Source organism: Triticum aestivum, chromosome 4A (genome assembly GCF_018294505.1).
Source record: "Triticum aestivum cultivar Chinese Spring chromosome 4A, IWGSC CS RefSeq v2.1, whole genome shotgun sequence".
In the NCBI taxonomy this organism is placed as follows: Eukaryota; Viridiplantae; Streptophyta; class Magnoliopsida; order Poales; family Poaceae; genus Triticum; species Triticum aestivum.
In genome coordinates, this window is record NC_057803.1 from 98,581,877 (window position 1) to 98,599,847 (window position 17,971).

The window sequence follows — 17,971 nt, forward strand, 5'->3', positions numbered from 1 at the left end:
ACCCTATCTGCCTTCTCTGACTCCTGAAACCCTACCAAGGCCAAGACCAGGCAGCGATGCAAGATCGCCCCTTAATCAGTCCAAGCCTGGCTGGGAACCAGAGGAAGATCGGCGAGGGGATAGGATAGTCTCAACGGCGGCTCGGGGAGTCGCCGAGAGGAAAACGAAACCCTAACAGGAGGGGAACAGGCAACAGAACGTTAATACGTTCTGCTCAAATGCGTGAATAAAATCTTGAGAAATCCAATGATTACCGATTCCTTCTCTGTCCAAACAAAAAGCCCAAAGCCCCTGTTGAAGGCTGGGCTGGGCCGTCAGCAGGCTTCTTACCCCGGCCGACCGCATCCTGTTGGAGGTTGGGCTGGGCCGTAAGCCGGCTTCCTTATCCCTTTCTCCTACATTCGGCTCTCCTCCGCTCCTCCGGTGCCGCTTCCGGTCTTCCAGATTGCAGCCAATGGCGCCACCGGCGCGGCCGTCCAATGGTAGGTGGTGCATACTCTACTCCCCAGTACCAGTCCTCACGCGCATCTCTGATTCGGTGGCCGTTGTTATCGCAGCCACGCTTCTTGCGCGGCTCGGGGAGGGCACGGCCAGGTTCGAGCTCCTCGAGGACCCCGCGCCTGCTCCCGCGCCGCCGGTTTGGCCTCGCCTCCACTGCTTCGCCAGGATTGGCTCCTCGCTGTACGTGCGCTTCTTCTCCGTCTCCATTTATGCCTGACTCGATTGAAGTGCCGGCGGAGCTGAGTTACAAGAACTGGTGTTCCCGGTCCAGGAGGGGCGGGTGGTCGGCGGCGTTGAACAAGGTGGAGCACTACGGGGTCCAGAGAGTCACCGGCGATGGCCGCTGCATGTTTCGAGCCTTGGTAAGTCGCAGAATCATCTCTTTCTGCTGGATTTTGCGCATGCTTCAGAGTTCAGAATATGGTCTTCCGTCCCTCTTGAATCCTGGTGTGTTTCTTTGTAGGCTAAGGGAATGGCAAAGACTAGGGGAATTCCATTGACCCCAAGGGAGGAGGTACAAGATGCAGGTAGTCCGATATTATGCCTGGCTCATGGATGTATCTTCCGCAATACTATTATACTTTACTTTCTTTTGTTTGTGTGAGAATTACTTTACTTTCCCTTTGTGTAGCCTTAAGTAGTCAAACTTTTTTGGGGGTCAGTATGGAGATAGTTTTCCCTATGTGTAGGTCTTCTAGGGCTTTAGTCTAGGTTTCGTTACATATTAATAACATCTTTTACCCTGGGGAGAATTTGTCTTTAGATGTGAATTTACAAACCAAATCCCTGTTTCTTTCCACCAAATAAATATGATTACAGTCATATTATGAGAAGGCGCTCCCACTTTAACAACGAAAGCTGTATTCACAAAATAGAACATCCACTTAATAGTGGTATCATTGTCAACAAAAACATGTAAGAGGAGTTGCGGTACATGGTAGATAGATTCAAATGTGTTGCTAGGTCATAGACCTGGAAGTCAATTCGGGTGTAATTGTTACACTCAAAGATAGACCCCGCCACTCTAGACTCCAGACGATTATGGCCAGGTATGCATGAAAAAGAGTTGAACATTTTTCAGTCATTGAACATAAAAAAAATGCATCGCATGTTCCCTACACCTACTCCTCAGAGCATCTCCAACCGAACGTCTATATACCGATCTCCATATCTCCGTATGGTGAGCCTCTCTGGAAAAAAAATCCTCTTCGTATTTCTTCACGCTCTGACATACCCTCCATTTTCCGTCCTTTGTATTCCACACTCTTTCTCACTCCAGTTTACAAAAAAAGTGATGTTTTGGACATACCTATTTGACCGCTGATGTTGTTTCAGTATTTAGGTTGGAAACTTGAGAATCAGATGTACAGATTTGTGTCGGAAACTATTTTTAAGATACCATAATTTTATTGGGTGTTATACATATGCTAAAGTAGAAAATAGTGCTCAGAATTATATTTTGATGGTCATGTCACTGTCCAAAATGTCACCTTTCCTTGAACGGGAGGACAGGGGCGGAGCCAGAAAATTTGGCCAATGGGTTCACTCGTTAGTTCATTGTGCGGTTTGGGTACGAGTTAATTAAGTGTAAAGTACATTTCCACACCATTGAACAACAAGAATACAATACTTAAGATATCCTAACAAATAGAAATATGACACCAATAATCACATATGGTAATTACATTAAAAAGCTTAAAAGTGCAAGATGTACCAGTTGTATAAGACCGCTTGTCTAACCAAAATAACCTCGTAGCCTCAGGGTCAACTTTTCATCCTCCGGAAAAGATTAAAAAAACACATTCGTTTGACAAGTTTAAAGTAAACTGCCATCTAGCGAAAGAATGTAAATTCACTCACATTTCATAGTGGCCCCTTCCGATATTTCATCATCCTAAAATTTAATTACTCTCTGCATAAAAGGCTCTGGGAGATCATATGAATTAATTTCTCTGAATAGAAGGCTTTGGAAGATTATTTGCAGCAAGCCATTGGTACGACCATGGTAACATCCAGCGTATTAAAGAAAACATGCATCCACGACATTGTTGACGAGAAAGCTAGAGGAGTTCATCAGCTGAAACTACGGCGAGGCAGAGATGGAAAGATGCGGATGGTATGCGGACCTGAGTTTGTGGCCGTGGCTGATCGAGCATGCAATTTGGAACCTAATCACATGGACCTGAGTGCAATACGTGAACATAAATTGTGTGACCGTAGAGTTATACGAGAACCAGAAGAGGTAAAACCAACGTTCCGTACGCCTCCTGATTGGATATGAATCGGCTCGATCGATATTTGTTTGCATGGTAGAATGATGGATGCAATTTAATTAGGTATCTCTTGTAGTCCACGTACAAAAAGAAGATATATTATCTTTTGGAGTTGTTGCGTCCACTAGTTGGTACGAATGTGAGGTGGTCTTCTGTTAGGATTTAGTTGTTAATTAGATTATTCTGTTTAGAGTCCAGATCTTCTTACCTTCAAGTGTACGAGAGTCAAGCCATATAAACGGCTGGCTTCGGCCAATGTAAAGGGGGCAGTTTTGAGTTTATTTGTGAGTTATGAACAAGGTTCAGAAAACGTCCAGTTTTTGGGCGATCCAATCTTGAGTATTTTCTGTGATTTTCCTTTGAGGGAATATATTAGCGACGAAGGGTTGATCATCACATCGACGCCTACGTGCTGATCCGAGGGGGTCATTATCTTTGTTCGTGTACTGATCGTGTGCCGGTAGAGATTGTTATTGGAGGTTGCGAGGAGGAACACGGGAAAAGAACTGTTGATCTTGCATCGCCGTGAAAGGTCGGGCCATCTAAAAGCACAAAATAATGTCTGGTTAGTCCTTGCCTTATCAAGTGGTATCAGAGCTAAGGTTAGTCACGGCGATTCAATTTGCAATATCGTCTGCGGAGGCGAGCAGGAAAATGTTGATGGAGGAGGAAGGCATTGGCGAGGTCACTCTTTTTCACACTCGTTGCGTCGTGAACAATATCACATCTACATCTGGTGTGTGCGCTTAAAGTGCCTTCATCACTGTATGAATCCGATGATCAATTTCTATTTGACAAATATCATTCCATAGCCTGGAATCCTAGATCAATCAAAGTTTAAAGGAAAAGCAGTTAGAAAATTAGGGCAAAGGTTAATTTCGTACTTAATAGGTTACAAGGCATGCACAAGCGGAACGATGTGATCGATCTCATTACCTTCAATCTGGTGTACTTCAATTGCCGGCCGCTGTCGACGGCTTCTTGGCTTGCCACTGGGCGTTGGCGGTCGGGGTCGCCATGGGCTAACAAGAGAAACCTAGGAAGTTGTCGAGTCGGGCTGCGTGCGGTGTGTTGTGTAATCTTTTTTAGATAATTATGTTGCGTACATGACATGGAATCGATCGATCGGCAGTCCAGCCTGCTTCGTGGATGGCACTGATGGATCACATTTACTCATGGGCTTCTTTTGTTTTTGAGAAATATTGACTTTTGGTTGGGCTATTCAAGTTATGAAACATTAATGGGCCAAGAGGCTTCCCGCTCGTGCGTTCTAGCTTTGCTGGGTTCAACCGTGCATTCGTACTGGGTTCATCAAAGTGACTACGTGTCTACATATACGTGCGTGAGAAAATCGTTGGGTTCACACCTACATGCTGGCTCCGCCTCTGCCGGAGGAATTATATTTTATCGATATGATATAAATAGCAATATTCTTTTAATGGCCATATGTTTCAATGACTATATTTGTAACGGCTATTTTTGGACGGATGCATTTGTAATGGTTATATTAGGCTATACATGCAAAGCTATTTGCCTTTTTATGGTTGTTCCTCTACCACATCACAATTAGTGGTCGCAGCTTACTCATGCAATGTCTCTTGGATACTTCGTTGTCTGATGATGGCAAGGAACTTATTCTTACATCAACCCAAGCACACAATGAATATTATCGTTTGAATACACACTATGCCAAGATCCATTAGTATACGCTAAGTGATTCATCGCAACAGGTTTGTTGTTAGTCGATATGTTTGTGTTTGCTTTTTTTGTTTAATTTCTTGTCTATGGCTCATGTTTATTTTACGTCCAGGTTTAGAATGACTTGTTCTCTAACTTTTGACATAGTGTATGCTGTAGAAGGCAATGATGACACCTTCGTGTAGAGAACTGATGGCTGTGGACATCTTGGGCTATCTTTTTTTTTACAGAAGATTACCCCAACATTTAAAATACTAACTAATGGAGTAGCACCCGGTGCTGCGGATGATTTCGGATTGGAGTAAGTACTGTTATAGAGTGCCTTAAAATGTTTGAGAAAGCTATTGCAGAAGTCTTTGGAGGAGAGTATTTGAGATGTTGAAATGAAATATGATGTTTTGCAACTGGAGAGTAAAGAGAAATTTTGCCATGCTGCTGGACAACTTTCCACTTCGAATGCATGCAATCTATGCTACTTAGCATTCTGGGAAAACACCTTTTTTTCTCCTATTGCTAGTCATCCAGCAGTAAAATTCTCCTTTGACGATCTCAAATAGTCATCCCTGGAGACTTCAACAATAGTTTTTCACAAATCGTAAGACTTCATAGCAACACTTTCTTCAATCCAAACATAACTATCTGTAGCATTCTTTGCTACGTCATACATTAGCATTCTGTAATGCTATGGTAATCTTCTCCATAGAGTATAGCCCAAGATGTCCAGCTCTATCTCTTTTCTGTACAAAATAGTCGTCATGATTTTATACAATGTGCACTGTGCCAAAAAAATAGAGAAGTCATTCTGAACCTATGCGAAAAATAAGAATGAGGTCTAGCCAAGAGTATTAACAAAAAAAAGGAGAACAGAAATAGATGGACCAATAACAAACCTGCACTGAAATATAGTTGGCTTGTTGGTAGGAGCATCTGGAAAGTAGTTTTTGTATAGTCTAAAATACTATTTCTCTAATAGGACGAATTACCTATGTTTAGGCACAGAACCGCCATGGCGTGGAACAATTCAAAGCTGATATTATGTGCTGGATATGTAGTAAGAATAAGTACTTTGCCATCATGACGACGATGAATCCAGGAGATATCACTTCAGTAAGTAGTGACAGCTCATTGCTATGTTGAGCCATGTCTGTATGGTGAGCCTCTCCGCCCAAAAAATGCTCTTCCACCCTTTGTATTCCTCACTCACTCCAGTTCAAAGAAAAGTGATATTTTGGAGATACCTCTTTGATCGCTTATATTGTTTCAGTAATTAGGTTGGGAACTTGAGAATCAAATGTACCGATTTGTGTCAAAAAATAATTTTAAAATACTAGTATAATTTTACTAGGTGCTATAATATGCTACAGAAGAAACTAGTGCTCAGAATTATCTTTTGAAAACTGTCCAAAATGTCACTTTTTTCATGAACCGAAGGAATTACATTTTATTGATATGATGTAAATAACAATATACTTTTAATGACCATATGTGTAATCGCTGTAATTTCAATGGCTATATTTGTAACGGTTATTTTTGGACGGTTACATTTGTAATGGTTATATTAGTCTATATATGCAAAGTTATTTGCCTTTTTGTAGTTACTCCTCTACCACATCACAATGAGTGGTCGTAGCTTACTCATGCAATGTCTCTTGGATTCTTCGTTGTCCGATGATGACGATGAACTTATTTTTACATCAAACCAAGCACACAATCAATATTATCATTTGAATATTTGATTGCTCAATTCTATGCCTAGAACCATTATATATGCCAAGTGATTCACCGCAATAGGTTTGTTGTTAGTAGATAAGTTTTTGTTCGCCTTTTTGTTTAATTTCTTGTCTGCGGTTCATGTTTATTTTTTGACTAGTGTATGCTATAGAAGGCAATGATGACTATTTTGTGTAGAAAAGTGATGGATGTGGGCATGTTGGGTTATCTTTTTAACAGAAGATTACCCCAACATTTAGAATGCTAACTAATGGAGTAACCTGATGCTACGGATGATTATGTTGGGATCGGAGTAAGTACTGTTAGTGTCCTAAAATGTTTGAGAAAGCTATTGCAGAAGTCTTCGGAGGTGAGTATTTGAGATGTTGAAATGAAAATGATGTTTTGCAATTGCAGAGTAAAGAGAATTTTTGCCGTGCTGGTAGACAATTTTCCATTTCTAATGCATGCAACCTATGCTATTTAGCATTCTGGGACCCCCCCCCCCCCCCCCCCCCCCCCCTTTTGTTCTACAATTGCTAGCCATTCAGCAGTACAATTCTCGTTTGAAGATCTCACATACTCATCCTCAGGGACTTCAACAAGAGTTTTTACAAATTGTAAGACTTTATAGCAATACTTTCTTCAATCCGAACATAACCATCTGAAGCATTCGTTGCTATGTCATACATTAGCATTCCGAAATGCTACTGTAATCTTCTCTGTAGAATATAACCCAAGATGTCCAGCTCTATCTCTTTTCTGTACAAAATAGTCGTCATGATCTTGTACAATTTGCACTATGCCAAAAAATAGAGAAGTCATGCGAGGGGGTTTTAGATGATTTGCCCCAGGGTTGTTTCAATGACCAGTGGCCCTGGCCCACCCGGCAAGCTTCTCAGGGGGCGCGGGGGGGGGGGGGGGGCAAATTATCTAATGGAGAAGTAAAGTGGGGCAAAAGATCTAAATTCCTGTCATTCGAAACCTATGCGAAAAATAAGAATGAGCTCTAGCCAAGAGTATTAACCAAAAAAGGAGAAGAAAAGTAGATGAACACTGAAATGTACTCCCTCCGTTCCATAATACTTGTCATGGTTGTTGTTCAAATTTGAACTAAAACCACGGCAAGTATTATGGAATTGAGGGAGTAGTTAGGTTTCGGTAGGAGAATCTGGAAAGTAGTCTTTGTATAATCTAAAAAGCTCTATTTCTCTAATAGGACGAATTACATAGTTTAGGTACATAACCGCCATGGCGTGGAACATTCAAAAGCAGATATTATGTGCTGGGTATGTAGTAAAAATAAGTCCATTGCCGTCATGTGATGACGATGAATCCAAGAGACTTTGCTTCAGTAACTAGCAAGGACTCATTGCTATGCTGTAGAGGAGTAACAATCAGGAAGAGCGAATGACTTTGCATATGTATAGACCAGAAAAACGTAGCCATTACAAATATACCCATCAGAAAAATAGTCGTTAGGTCCACAGCCGTTGAAATCATAGCAGTTACAAGTATATTGTTGTTTATATGATATCAATAAAATATAGAATAGTGGAATATGGAGAGTGAAAAATGAAGAGTCCACTGGAGCATGAAGAGATAGTGATAGGAAATATTTTGAAGAGGCTCCCTGTACGAAGATATGGAACACTCAAAAGCTTATCCTGTGGCCAGGGATATGTGAAGAAGAGCTGTACGTTTTTCTTTTGAGTTTACATTGCACATTCTTTACAACTGCCCCATCCTGATAAACCTGAGAGTATCCATCACTCAGCCTTGGAGCTGGCCATATAGTATAATTATTACCATGTCTCCATTGAAAGACAGATTATTCTTGAAATATATTTTTATGATGGAATTTATCTTCAATTTCCTAGACGACCTACGGCTGGCAGTGAAAGAGGTTATATGTGATAACCAAACCGAGCGTCAAAAGTATGAAGAGGCGATTATAGCTATTACAGTGGATGAATCTTTGAAACGGTTAGGTTCCCATAGCTTTTTATTTACTTCGATGTCATTAATTTAGAGATGCTAACGGCTATGCCTGCTGTTGTAGCTACTGCCAAAGGATAAGGCGACCTGATTTCTGGGGTGGAGAGTCAGAACTCTTGGTATGGATTTGATGGTTCTAGAAGTTAACATGCATAGTTGATGTAGGCATCAGTTATTCGACAAATTACATCTGGAGAACATCCGACTTGCACGTACCAGTCATTTTATGTTTTAAGTAGTACAGTTCATGCATCATTCTTCTTTATTAGCGTGATAAAGTCAAAGATATACTTTTGTTTAACTTCTGGATGTTCTAAAGTAGGCCATCCTTTTCTGAGTAGATTGATATTGTATTTGTTGCTTAAATTGTTATATCTGTATACATGGCTCATTCACATAAGATTTTCATCTGGGATCTCCTCTTTCCAGGTTTTGTCTAGACTGTGTCGGCAACCAATCATTATTTACATTCCGGAGCGTGAGGTAAATTCAACCGCCCTAGGTGATGATGAATCTATATGTGTGCAGAGTGGAGAAGGATAATAAAACTTCATCTATATTTAATAATATGGTTGTGACATGATGGAAGCGATTCTCATAACAAATCAATGGAATAGTTGTTCCAACTGATAAGAGAGAAAAACTGAACAAGGGGTTTTGGTAGAATAGTGACTTTAAGAACACCATCATCATCACTATGGGCATTGCATCGTACGTATTATGATAAAAGTTGATCAAATCGGAAGGCACGTGTACTAGCAATTGATAATATGTAGCCAAATTTCCTGGTAATTCAATAACAAAAAAAATAAAGGTCCAGTTGGAACTAGACAATCTGCCTAAAGTTTCCTTGAGAATGGTGTTGAAAACTGAAACTGCATTTTGCGAAGTGCAAATCAAACTGTTTGAAAGATTGGTGAATACCTTTCCTTTTGCGTTTTTTTGATGTTTAAATCGAACTTGTCTTCAAAATGGAAATACTGTGTGGATTATCGCACCATTTTATCTGTTTCACCGCAATCATGTTTTGAGCGTTCTGCTTTGATGGCCTTGTATGTTATGCTTCCTCACTCCATCTCGAACTAAACCTACCATTTTTTTTTTGTGCAACAGTACCGCGGGCGGGGCAACGGGTTTATCCCAATTGCCGAGTACGGGTTGGAGTTTACCAAAGACTCTAAAGAGGGGAAGAAAAGGGTGCCGGTGAGACTGTTATACAGTGGGAAGAACCATTATGATTTGCTGATATAAAATGGGCACATGAGATATGCCCCGACCAAGCATCAGAATACCGGCAGCCACCGCCCATCTGTGGCGCATACACAAATCCCCGTTTTCTTTCCATGGTTACATCCTTCGATCCTGCTAATTAAGCTCCTGTTTGTCAGTTATGATGCTATAACCGCTGTTTCGTCGATCACAGTGATGGGCATTTGGGGAATTTATGGATTTGGGGCTAGAAGAATTGGCACTAACCTGATGACAGCGCCACACGAGCTAACTATGCGCTCAGCTGCATGGTGCAGAGGCCAGTGCTGTTTTGGCAGTGATTTGGTTGGTTGGCGCGGTGCCGTGGAGTTGTTGATTGCGTTTCCGGTTGGTGCCGGGCAGAATAATGGTGCGTTGGTCGCACTCGCACTCGCACTCGGTGGTTGACGACGGGACTTGCTTCAAACCCAATCATTATGTGAGTACGTGATGGTTATTAGGTATACTCGTATATGATTTTGCAACGCACTGCTGACCGGAATGATGTCTTCCTTGGATGAGCTGTACGGGCGTGTTTGGTATCAGCTCAGCATATTAGGGGTACCGTCCGGTCCACTGGTCCAGTGAGCAAATTTGGTGGCTATTACGGGCACAATCCAGTACGCTCCTAACCACGCTTGAACCGGGCGTTACGAAATTGAGCTGTGGCCTGCCCGTATATCGTGTAAGCACAGACAGGCCACGCAGGAGCAAATAAATGAGCAAAAGTAATCCGTTTGCTAAGCTAGACCGCCCCCGTGCGTGCTTGCGCAGTTGGCACCGGCCCCACGCCTCAGCCTCTTCCGTTTAGGCGGGGTAGGCCGAGCTTAGCCTGTGCATGCAACAAAAACACGGCCTTGCCCTCTCGCACCGCAATAAAATACGTAGCAGTGCGCTGTTTGTTTGCAAAGATGTAAGCATGCGAACAAGCAGAGTGGTCCGACGAGGCAGCAGGGAAAGAGCTGGCCGACGTGGGCCGCACCGCTGCGGCACCAATTAATATCGCCCCCTACATACATACACATTCCAGCTTCAATCAAAATAATAACCAATAATAATAATAATAAAAGCAACAAATTGCCCAAGAGAACATCTCTCACCTCTCCCCGTCGCAGGGGGGCTGACCGCCGGGCCCCACGCAACGACGCGAATACCCGTAGTCGTAGCCGTTGCTTCTGCGGCACTTCTCGCGCCGGTCAGAGCTCCGTTCTCGTGTGGCTGCCACCAACCGCACAGCCACTGGCAGCCGGACCCCGCGTACTCCCGGGCCCACCGGCAGCCGCGCAGCCGGAGCCACGTTCGCACGAAAGGCTGTAATAATTAATTGCGTATTCGTTAATGAGCAGAGCACTAGCGCGGCCCCTCACCCGCATCTCATCTCTCTTTCCCCCCTTCGCTTCCTTCGTTTGTGCGTTGCCTTTTTCTTTCCGCCGCGGCAACTGTGAGCCGGCCCGATCGAGCCGCCCACCTCGAGAGGCCGCCATAATTCATTCCATCCATTCATCCGCTGCCGCGTATATAAGCGCGGCCATTGGGGCGCTCGTGGGGTGCTCGTCACATCGTCGCATCAGGCGCGCGCAGGCCGAGATCAGATCGGCGGCGGCGGCGGCGACGGCGACGGCGACCATGTTCAGCGGGACGCAGCAGAAGTGCAAGGTGTGCACCAAGACGGTGTACCCCATGGACCAGCTCTCCACCGACGGCGCCGTCTTCCACCGCGCCTGCTTCAAGTGCCACCACTGCAAGTCCACCCTCTCCGTATGCCATCTCCCCTCCCGCTCTCTTATCTTTCTACCACCTCCAGCCGTCTTGTTCTTGTTCTAGTTCCGGGAGACAGCGAGAGAAAAAGATCGACGGATGGATGTCAACGGTCCATGGATCTGTAGAATGAAATGCGATGCCAGATCTGCGGACTGCTCCGCCGCACGGATCTGGCGCTTGAATTTCGTGTCAGAATCTTGTGTCTAGGAAGGATAGGGGATCATCGCGGCCTTGTCCAATTCGCATTCTCTGCCTTTGGTAAGAACAAGACCAAGAGAAATAACAATCTGTCTGGATATCTTGTTTTGCTGTTTGACAGTTTAGCAGCTACTCCTCCTTTGAAGGAGTGCCCTACTGCAAGCCCCATTTCGCGCAGCTGTTCAAGGAGACCGGGAGCTACAACAAGAGCTTCCAGTCACAATCCCGTAGGTTTCCATTCAATACTAAGTAATCTGCAAGCATGGCAAAAGTCGTTACTGTTTTCTTTATCAAATGTGTCCTGATCCTTGGCTTTGTTTCCTTCAGCCGCGAAATCTGCGACGGAGAAGTTGACTCCTGAGCTGGTATGTACTCCCATATAGGGTGCATGTATCTATATGTGTCTTGTCTCTTTGCTGCCCTGCGATTCGGTTAGTCTTATGTGGAATGTGCTGTTTCAGACCAGATCGCCAAGCAAAGCTGCGGGCATGTTTTCGGGAACGCAGGACAAGTGCGCCACTTGTGGTAAAACAGCATACCCTCTTGAGAAGGTAATATCACCGAGTATACCATATTTGTTTTGTTTTGTGATCTAGGCGTCAGCATAGCTCGCTTAGATGTCTCAGAATTTTGTCATTTCACGAAACAATTGATGTTTCAGAATGTGAAAACTGTCGGATTGACCGTTTTGCAATTCAACACAAGGGGTTAATTTACTTGCACATTGGACATAGTTGTGTAGCCTTCACTTTACTCTGTGTTCCTAAATATAAGATGCTTTGGCAGTTCAATTTGAACTGCCAAATCGTTTAACATTTAGAAACAGAGGTACTCCCTCCGTTCGGAATTACTTGTCGCAGAAATGGATGTATTTGGATGTATTTTAGTTCTAGATACATCCATATTCGAGACAAGTAATTCCGAACGGAGGGAGTAGTACCTTTTAGGCAGCCAACTTCCATCATAATTGTCTTGAATCATCAACTTCCTTCTCAGTTATATCCTAAAGCCTCAAGAACATGCAGATGACTCATGCCTAGTTGTTAAACTAAATCTTGCAGGTGACAGTTGAAGAGAAGTCCTACCACAAGTCCTGCTTCAAATGCTCTCATGGAGGCTGCGCCCTCTCGCCGTCCAACTACGCGGCCTTGGAAGGCATCCTCTACTGCAAGCACCATTTCTCCCAGCTTTTCAAGGAGAAGGGGAGCTACAACCATCTGATCAAGTGCGCATCGGTCAAGCGCGCAGCAGAGGCGCAAACAGCACAGGCGGCGGCACAAACAGCTCCGGCGGCTGCTGAATCCTCCTGATTATGCTGCCATCTTCATAGTGGGCTTTGAGGGCGAAAGTTTGGAAAGCGCCTCTTTTTTTACGATTGTAACCTGCTGTGTGCTGTGTTCTAGCTCTGGGGATACCAGGACTATATTTCGTGTCCCCATATGTGGCTAGCTCGATCACGTTGTTGAACCATGGAGTTGAATGTCATTTCGGAAGAAATTGTTGTGCATCAAGTACTGTGTGCTTTTTTCTGTTCCTTGATATAAGGAGTTCTTTGTGTGCCTCAGTGCTTTGATACTTCAGCACACCATTTTGCTGTCTGGTTTGATATTTGCTCGACTGTTCCACAATTTCTACCATATTATAATAAGCTGAGCTCACGCAAACTGCTCTCAGTAGAACAAACACTTTGGACTAACTATATCTGAACTACTTTAAACGCAAAACTTGGAGTGCATTGGAACTGTGTATATTGTACAAATGAAAAACTCTACTCCTTCAAACCCATTCTCAAATTCATGTATCTTGTGCACGATCCATTCCATACCACATATAAATGAAAAGGGAAAAAAGGCATAGCTCAACATCTATCAAAAGTAAAGTCCCAGCAGTTCAGCCACTGCACCTAAGAAACCAATGTGTGCCTGAAAGTTTCCCCAGTTTGTTAAGCTACCCTCTTTCCTTGCCTTTGCTGAGCCAGCACAAAACACATTTCTACAGAACCCCCCCGGACCGCATCAACGGAATCCAGTGAGCCACGAGTCAGCCCGCGGTAGTTCTCCAATTTTCGCCAGCGTAACCCCCTTCGCCTCCAAGTTCTTCCTCTATTCTTAGAAGCTGCAAACACAATGCACACAGTCATCAAAAACCATTCAAGACAAATTAAGAAGCTGTTTAGAATGACCATATGGTACTATGACTTCAGACCAATACTTTGGTGCATGTATCCACATAAAAGGCAGCAAGCATTCAACAGAAACCTGATTGTATTTCGTGAGGCACTCTCCACGGCAGGGGGCACCAGCTTTGATCTGTCCAGCTGCTGCACCGACAGCCAGGTCGGCGATGAAAGAATCATCCGTGTCCCCAGACCTATGTGACACCATCACACCCCAATGCGCATCCTTTGCCTGTTTCACAGCCTCTATGGCCTCAGTGACAGTGCCCACTTGACTTGCCTACATACACATGATAAGAAAAGGAAACACATAATAAGGTACATGACACAGAGAATCCCTGGACAGTTACAGAAATCAAGAGAGCAAGGAAGAATCAAGGAGGCAAGTACTACATGTGCAACCATGTGGCTCTTGCAACATTATGTGCCTACAATCAGTTCAACTATTAATTGCTCATCTTCGTGAATTCAGGTACTACATTGCATTGTCTGTAAATAAATGCCCTTAAACTCAAATCATGCCATGCAAAATAATAGGCACAAAATGGAAGGAGTGGCATTCAATCAAACAAAGAACCACACTGAGTATCCAGGCACAAAGATTGCTGTGGTTAGTCAAAATCAATTGTGGCTTGTTCCAGCTTAAAAAACGCCTAATTCCAGAGTCTGGTATTGTTAGCCTTCGGGGGCCCAGTAACTTGCACAAAGCAGCAAGTTTATAAACATCAATAAACAAATGAATGATTTGTGACTTACCTTGAGAGTAAGAGCGTCGCAAGTATATTCATTTACTGCCCGCTTAATGCGTTCAGGATCTGACATCAATAAGTCGTCTCCTACAACCTGCAAATGCATTATGGCATGAGCTCCTGACAGAAAATAGAAAATAAAAGCACAATAGGTACCTGACATAGCTCTAGGGTGGTAAACTTTTTCGAGTGCTCCCAGTCATCTTTGTCGAAGGGCTGTTCAATGGAGACAAGTGGGTATTCTAGTGTACAAAAAAGAGGAAATATAAGGTTCATGAAGTCAAAAGATTTTTCTCCCAGAATATGTAAATCCACAAACAAGTGATACCTGAACATAGTTGACTATAAATCTCAATCATATCGTCCCCAGTTTTGAAATTTTGCCCTGATTTCTTTGCAGACTTGAACTCCAGGTCATATTTTTTTCCTGCAAAGAAAAGCATGAGCAAGCAGGGAAGTTAACTCGCGAAAATAGTAAGACTAATTGTTAATAGCCGACAATATATTACCCCCGTCCCAAATTACTTGTCTTGGATTTGACTAGATACGGACGTATCTAACGCTAAAACATGTCTAGATACGGTATCTAGACAAATCTAAGACAAGTAATTCAGGACGGAGGGAGTACATCTGACTGCTATTCAAGCTCACTGTTTCTAGCTTGAATGAAAAAACTCATTGTTTTCCATGTTTCAAGGCCGTACATTTCCAAAAAGTATAATAACAACAGTAAAATAGCAAGAGATTGGTCAAATGGTGCCTGATTGAAAATGCTGATCACAATAGTATGCTTTAACTGGCCCTAGCATATCAAGTTACACTGTTACAGGCAGCGATGGCAGCTGTAAAAATAACAACGATGCAACACAAAGAAGAAGCTGGAAAACACAGTAGACTAAAAACACATCCTTCTTACACAGCAACACTATGGAACTATCTGTGAAATGTACGCCATTACTTGCATTTTCTATTGGGTGTAGTTATGTAGATGCCCAAGATGTTATTCAAAGGAGAATATAAACCATGGTGTTAACAGCTAAGGATATATGGATGATAGAGATTTCACTGATTTATCCTTACCTACACAAAAATCAGTAGCAGCAGCATCAATTGCTAATTTGATCCTTCCATTATATCCAGCTCTATCTATTGCCGCAATGACAAGATCCAAGCCTTCGGTTATACTGAACATTCACCAGACATAGATATGGTATGTTAATATCCATATGTAGGTGCTCAAAAGGGAAACTGAGAAACAAAACACATCAGGAAAAAGTAAAATCAATTCCTTACTTGCCTGGAAATATTAGGAGCAAATCCACCATCATCGCCAATGTTGCAACTGTCTGAACCATACTTCTCCCATATAATATCCTAACAAATCATTAGTGAAAATCAGCAAATATTTCTGTGCAGAACTGCGTTCTAAAAACAAAACTTTCAAACAGCTGGACAGCCAATGTTTAAGCAATTTCTCTGTTTTGGCTTAGTAGCAATCACCGAGAAAAATCAGTGCCATAAGAAGACATAAAAGAGAGTTGGCAAGCTAGCATAAGGCGTTAAGTTTTCGTGGAAACACAATGTTCCTAGAATGTTTGATGGGAAGGTAGCAGGTTGGTCCAAATACTAGACAACACGCACATAGCCAAGAAAGTGTGCACGGTGTTATTATCGAAGTATATCTGTGAAGCAGTTTGTTAAAACGGAGGGTACCTTCAGATGATGATATGTCTCTGAACCCATCTGCATTGCTTCTTCAAAGTTTTTGGCACCGATTGGAAGGATCTTAATTTCCTACAGAAACGTAAACTTTACTTCAAAGTACTACGCAGAAAAAATAAATACAGTATATTGATATGTCAAACTACATGTAGCATATATTACAGTAAGAAACAAGGTAGTAACAATCTCAAACTCTGCAAAGTTTTGGGGTTTATAGAAAAGCCTAAGAGAGTGTTCTTAGCAGTCTATTTGCAAAAAAAGAAAAAGAGTGTTCTCAGCAGTCTGCAAAGCAAATTTTATTACAAAAGGTAATCCTAAATGTGAAGTGGAAATACTTGAATGGGAAGATTATTTCCAGCATGGGTTCCACCATTAATGACTGTAATTGCTGGGACGGGAAGCGTCGTTGCGCTTTTACCAACAAGATCTGCTATATGCTTGTACAGCGGAACCTGCACAGAAATAGGCAAACAACTATAAGAATTTGTGTTATCGTCACAGATTCAATTTTCACCTAAGACCCAGATAAAGAATATAAGTGATACCTCTTTCTCAGCAGCACCAGCTTTACAAGCTGCAATTGATACGGCCAGCATAGCATTCGCTCCAACCTCAGTCTGAACATGGTTGTCACAATTAATTAGTTACTTTGTATGCAGGATGTGTTGCATGGTGCCCTCCAACCAGAGAGGACAATGCACATCCACAGAAACTTTTGTGAACTACACAATCGTACTAAATTGAGATACTCTTGTTTTGGTACAAAAAAATTGAGATACTAGTAAACTAGTATTCATTACAACCATCGAAAATGGCACAGCATTATTTCCAGCAGGGAAGCCTAAAATGAAGCTAGCCGGTGCCCAATATTGCCACCGTGTAGCAGAGCACACAATTGGAGTATGTGGTTAGGGGAAACACCTAGAGACAGCATAACAACATCCTCATATAATACGGAGTAATTCATTATCATATCTACACAAATAGAGCTTGGAAATGCAGGAACAGATCAACAGTAGAGAATGAGAGAAGGAATAATCGGGGTTTCGGCGATGTACCCTGTGGTGCGCCTTGTCCAAGTCCATGATGGCCTGGTCGATCTGCGCCTGCTGCTGCGGATCCATCCCCACGAGCGCCTCCGACACCTTGCCGTTGATCAGCCGCACCGAGTCGGCGACCGCCTTGGCGAGGAGCCTCCGCTTCTCGACGTCCCTCGTGGCGTCGACCGCGGCGCCCTCGGGGGCTCCCGGCCCTGCCGCGGACGCGCGGTGCACGGCCTTGTTGGTGTGCAGGTCGACCTCCACCGCGGGGGCGCCGCGGCTGTCCAGGATCTGCCGCGCGCACACCCGCGTGATCACGGCCGGCGCCGCCCGCCGCATGTGGGTGGAGATGAAGAGCACCGGGTCGGCGGCCTTGGCGCGGACGGCCGCGTTCACGGCCTCCTCGATCTTGCGCGGGAGCAGGTGCTTCTCTAGGTACTCCTGCACCGACATGGCTGCAGCGTGGTCTGCTCCACTGACCACGCTCCTCTCCGGGCACTCTGCGCCCGCGATTCTGCTCGGCTTGTTAGGAATCGTGACGAATTGCGCCTAGGAAGAAGACCAGACCAGCACGCTGTGGTTTTTCCTTTTTCTTTTGAGGGGTAAGGGCGTAAGACCAGACCATTGATGCCTGACGGCGGCACAATGAAGGCGCCGCGACGCGCGTCCCGTCCTCACCCGTCACGCGTTGCCCGGCATGCAGCCTCTCGCCGGCCTCGCTCGGCTATAAAAGGCGACGTCCCCGCCGGTGGACGGCGCAGTTCTCAGTTCCCCTACTTCGACACACAAAAGCTACACTCTCCCCATCTTCCCGCCTTCCCGCCGACGAACAGATGGCTGAGAGGTTTCCAGGCGACGGCGGCGCGGCGAACGGCTTCGACCGTCGCCACCTCCAAG

General features: G+C 43.9%; 3 protein-coding genes across 3 annotated transcripts; 2 read left to right on the forward strand and 1 right to left on the reverse strand.

The window, feature by feature from the left end:
• Nucleotides 1-324: 324 nt before the first annotated feature.
• On the forward strand, nt 325-9,600 carry LOC123085388 (OVARIAN TUMOR DOMAIN-containing deubiquitinating enzyme 3). Its single transcript, XM_044507017.1, has 8 exons — nt 325-482; nt 558-681; nt 773-863; nt 965-1,028; nt 8,063-8,168; nt 8,245-8,299; nt 8,610-8,663; nt 9,294-9,600. Exons 1-8 carry the CDS (start codon nt 455-457, stop codon nt 9,429-9,431), a joined length of 660 nt encoding a protein of 219 aa, XP_044362952.1. The 5' UTR covers nt 325-454; the 3' UTR covers nt 9,432-9,600.
• A 1,151-nt stretch (nt 9,601-10,751) lies between these two features.
• Nucleotides 10,752-12,898, forward strand: LOC123085387 (LIM domain-containing protein WLIM2a). Its single transcript, XM_044507016.1, has 5 exons — nt 10,752-11,186; nt 11,509-11,614; nt 11,715-11,752; nt 11,849-11,938; nt 12,449-12,898. Exons 1-5 carry the CDS (start codon nt 10,767-10,769, stop codon nt 12,695-12,697), a joined length of 903 nt encoding a protein of 300 aa, XP_044362951.1. The 5' UTR covers nt 10,752-10,766; the 3' UTR covers nt 12,698-12,898.
• Nucleotides 12,899-13,098: 200 nt separating this feature from the next.
• LOC123085386 (cytosolic enolase 3) lies at nt 13,099-17,747 on the reverse strand. The gene is made up of 11 exons (XM_044507015.1): nt 17,093-17,747; nt 16,580-16,651; nt 16,370-16,486; nt 16,026-16,106; nt 15,610-15,686; nt 15,393-15,496; nt 14,641-14,739; nt 14,469-14,554; nt 14,320-14,406; nt 13,646-13,843; nt 13,099-13,502 (listed from the first exon to the last, which is right to left on the reverse strand). Exons 1-11 carry the CDS (start codon nt 17,525-17,527, stop codon nt 13,428-13,430), a joined length of 1,431 nt encoding a protein of 476 aa, XP_044362950.1. The 5' UTR covers nt 17,528-17,747; the 3' UTR covers nt 13,099-13,427.
• Nucleotides 17,748-17,971: the final 224 nt, after the last annotated feature.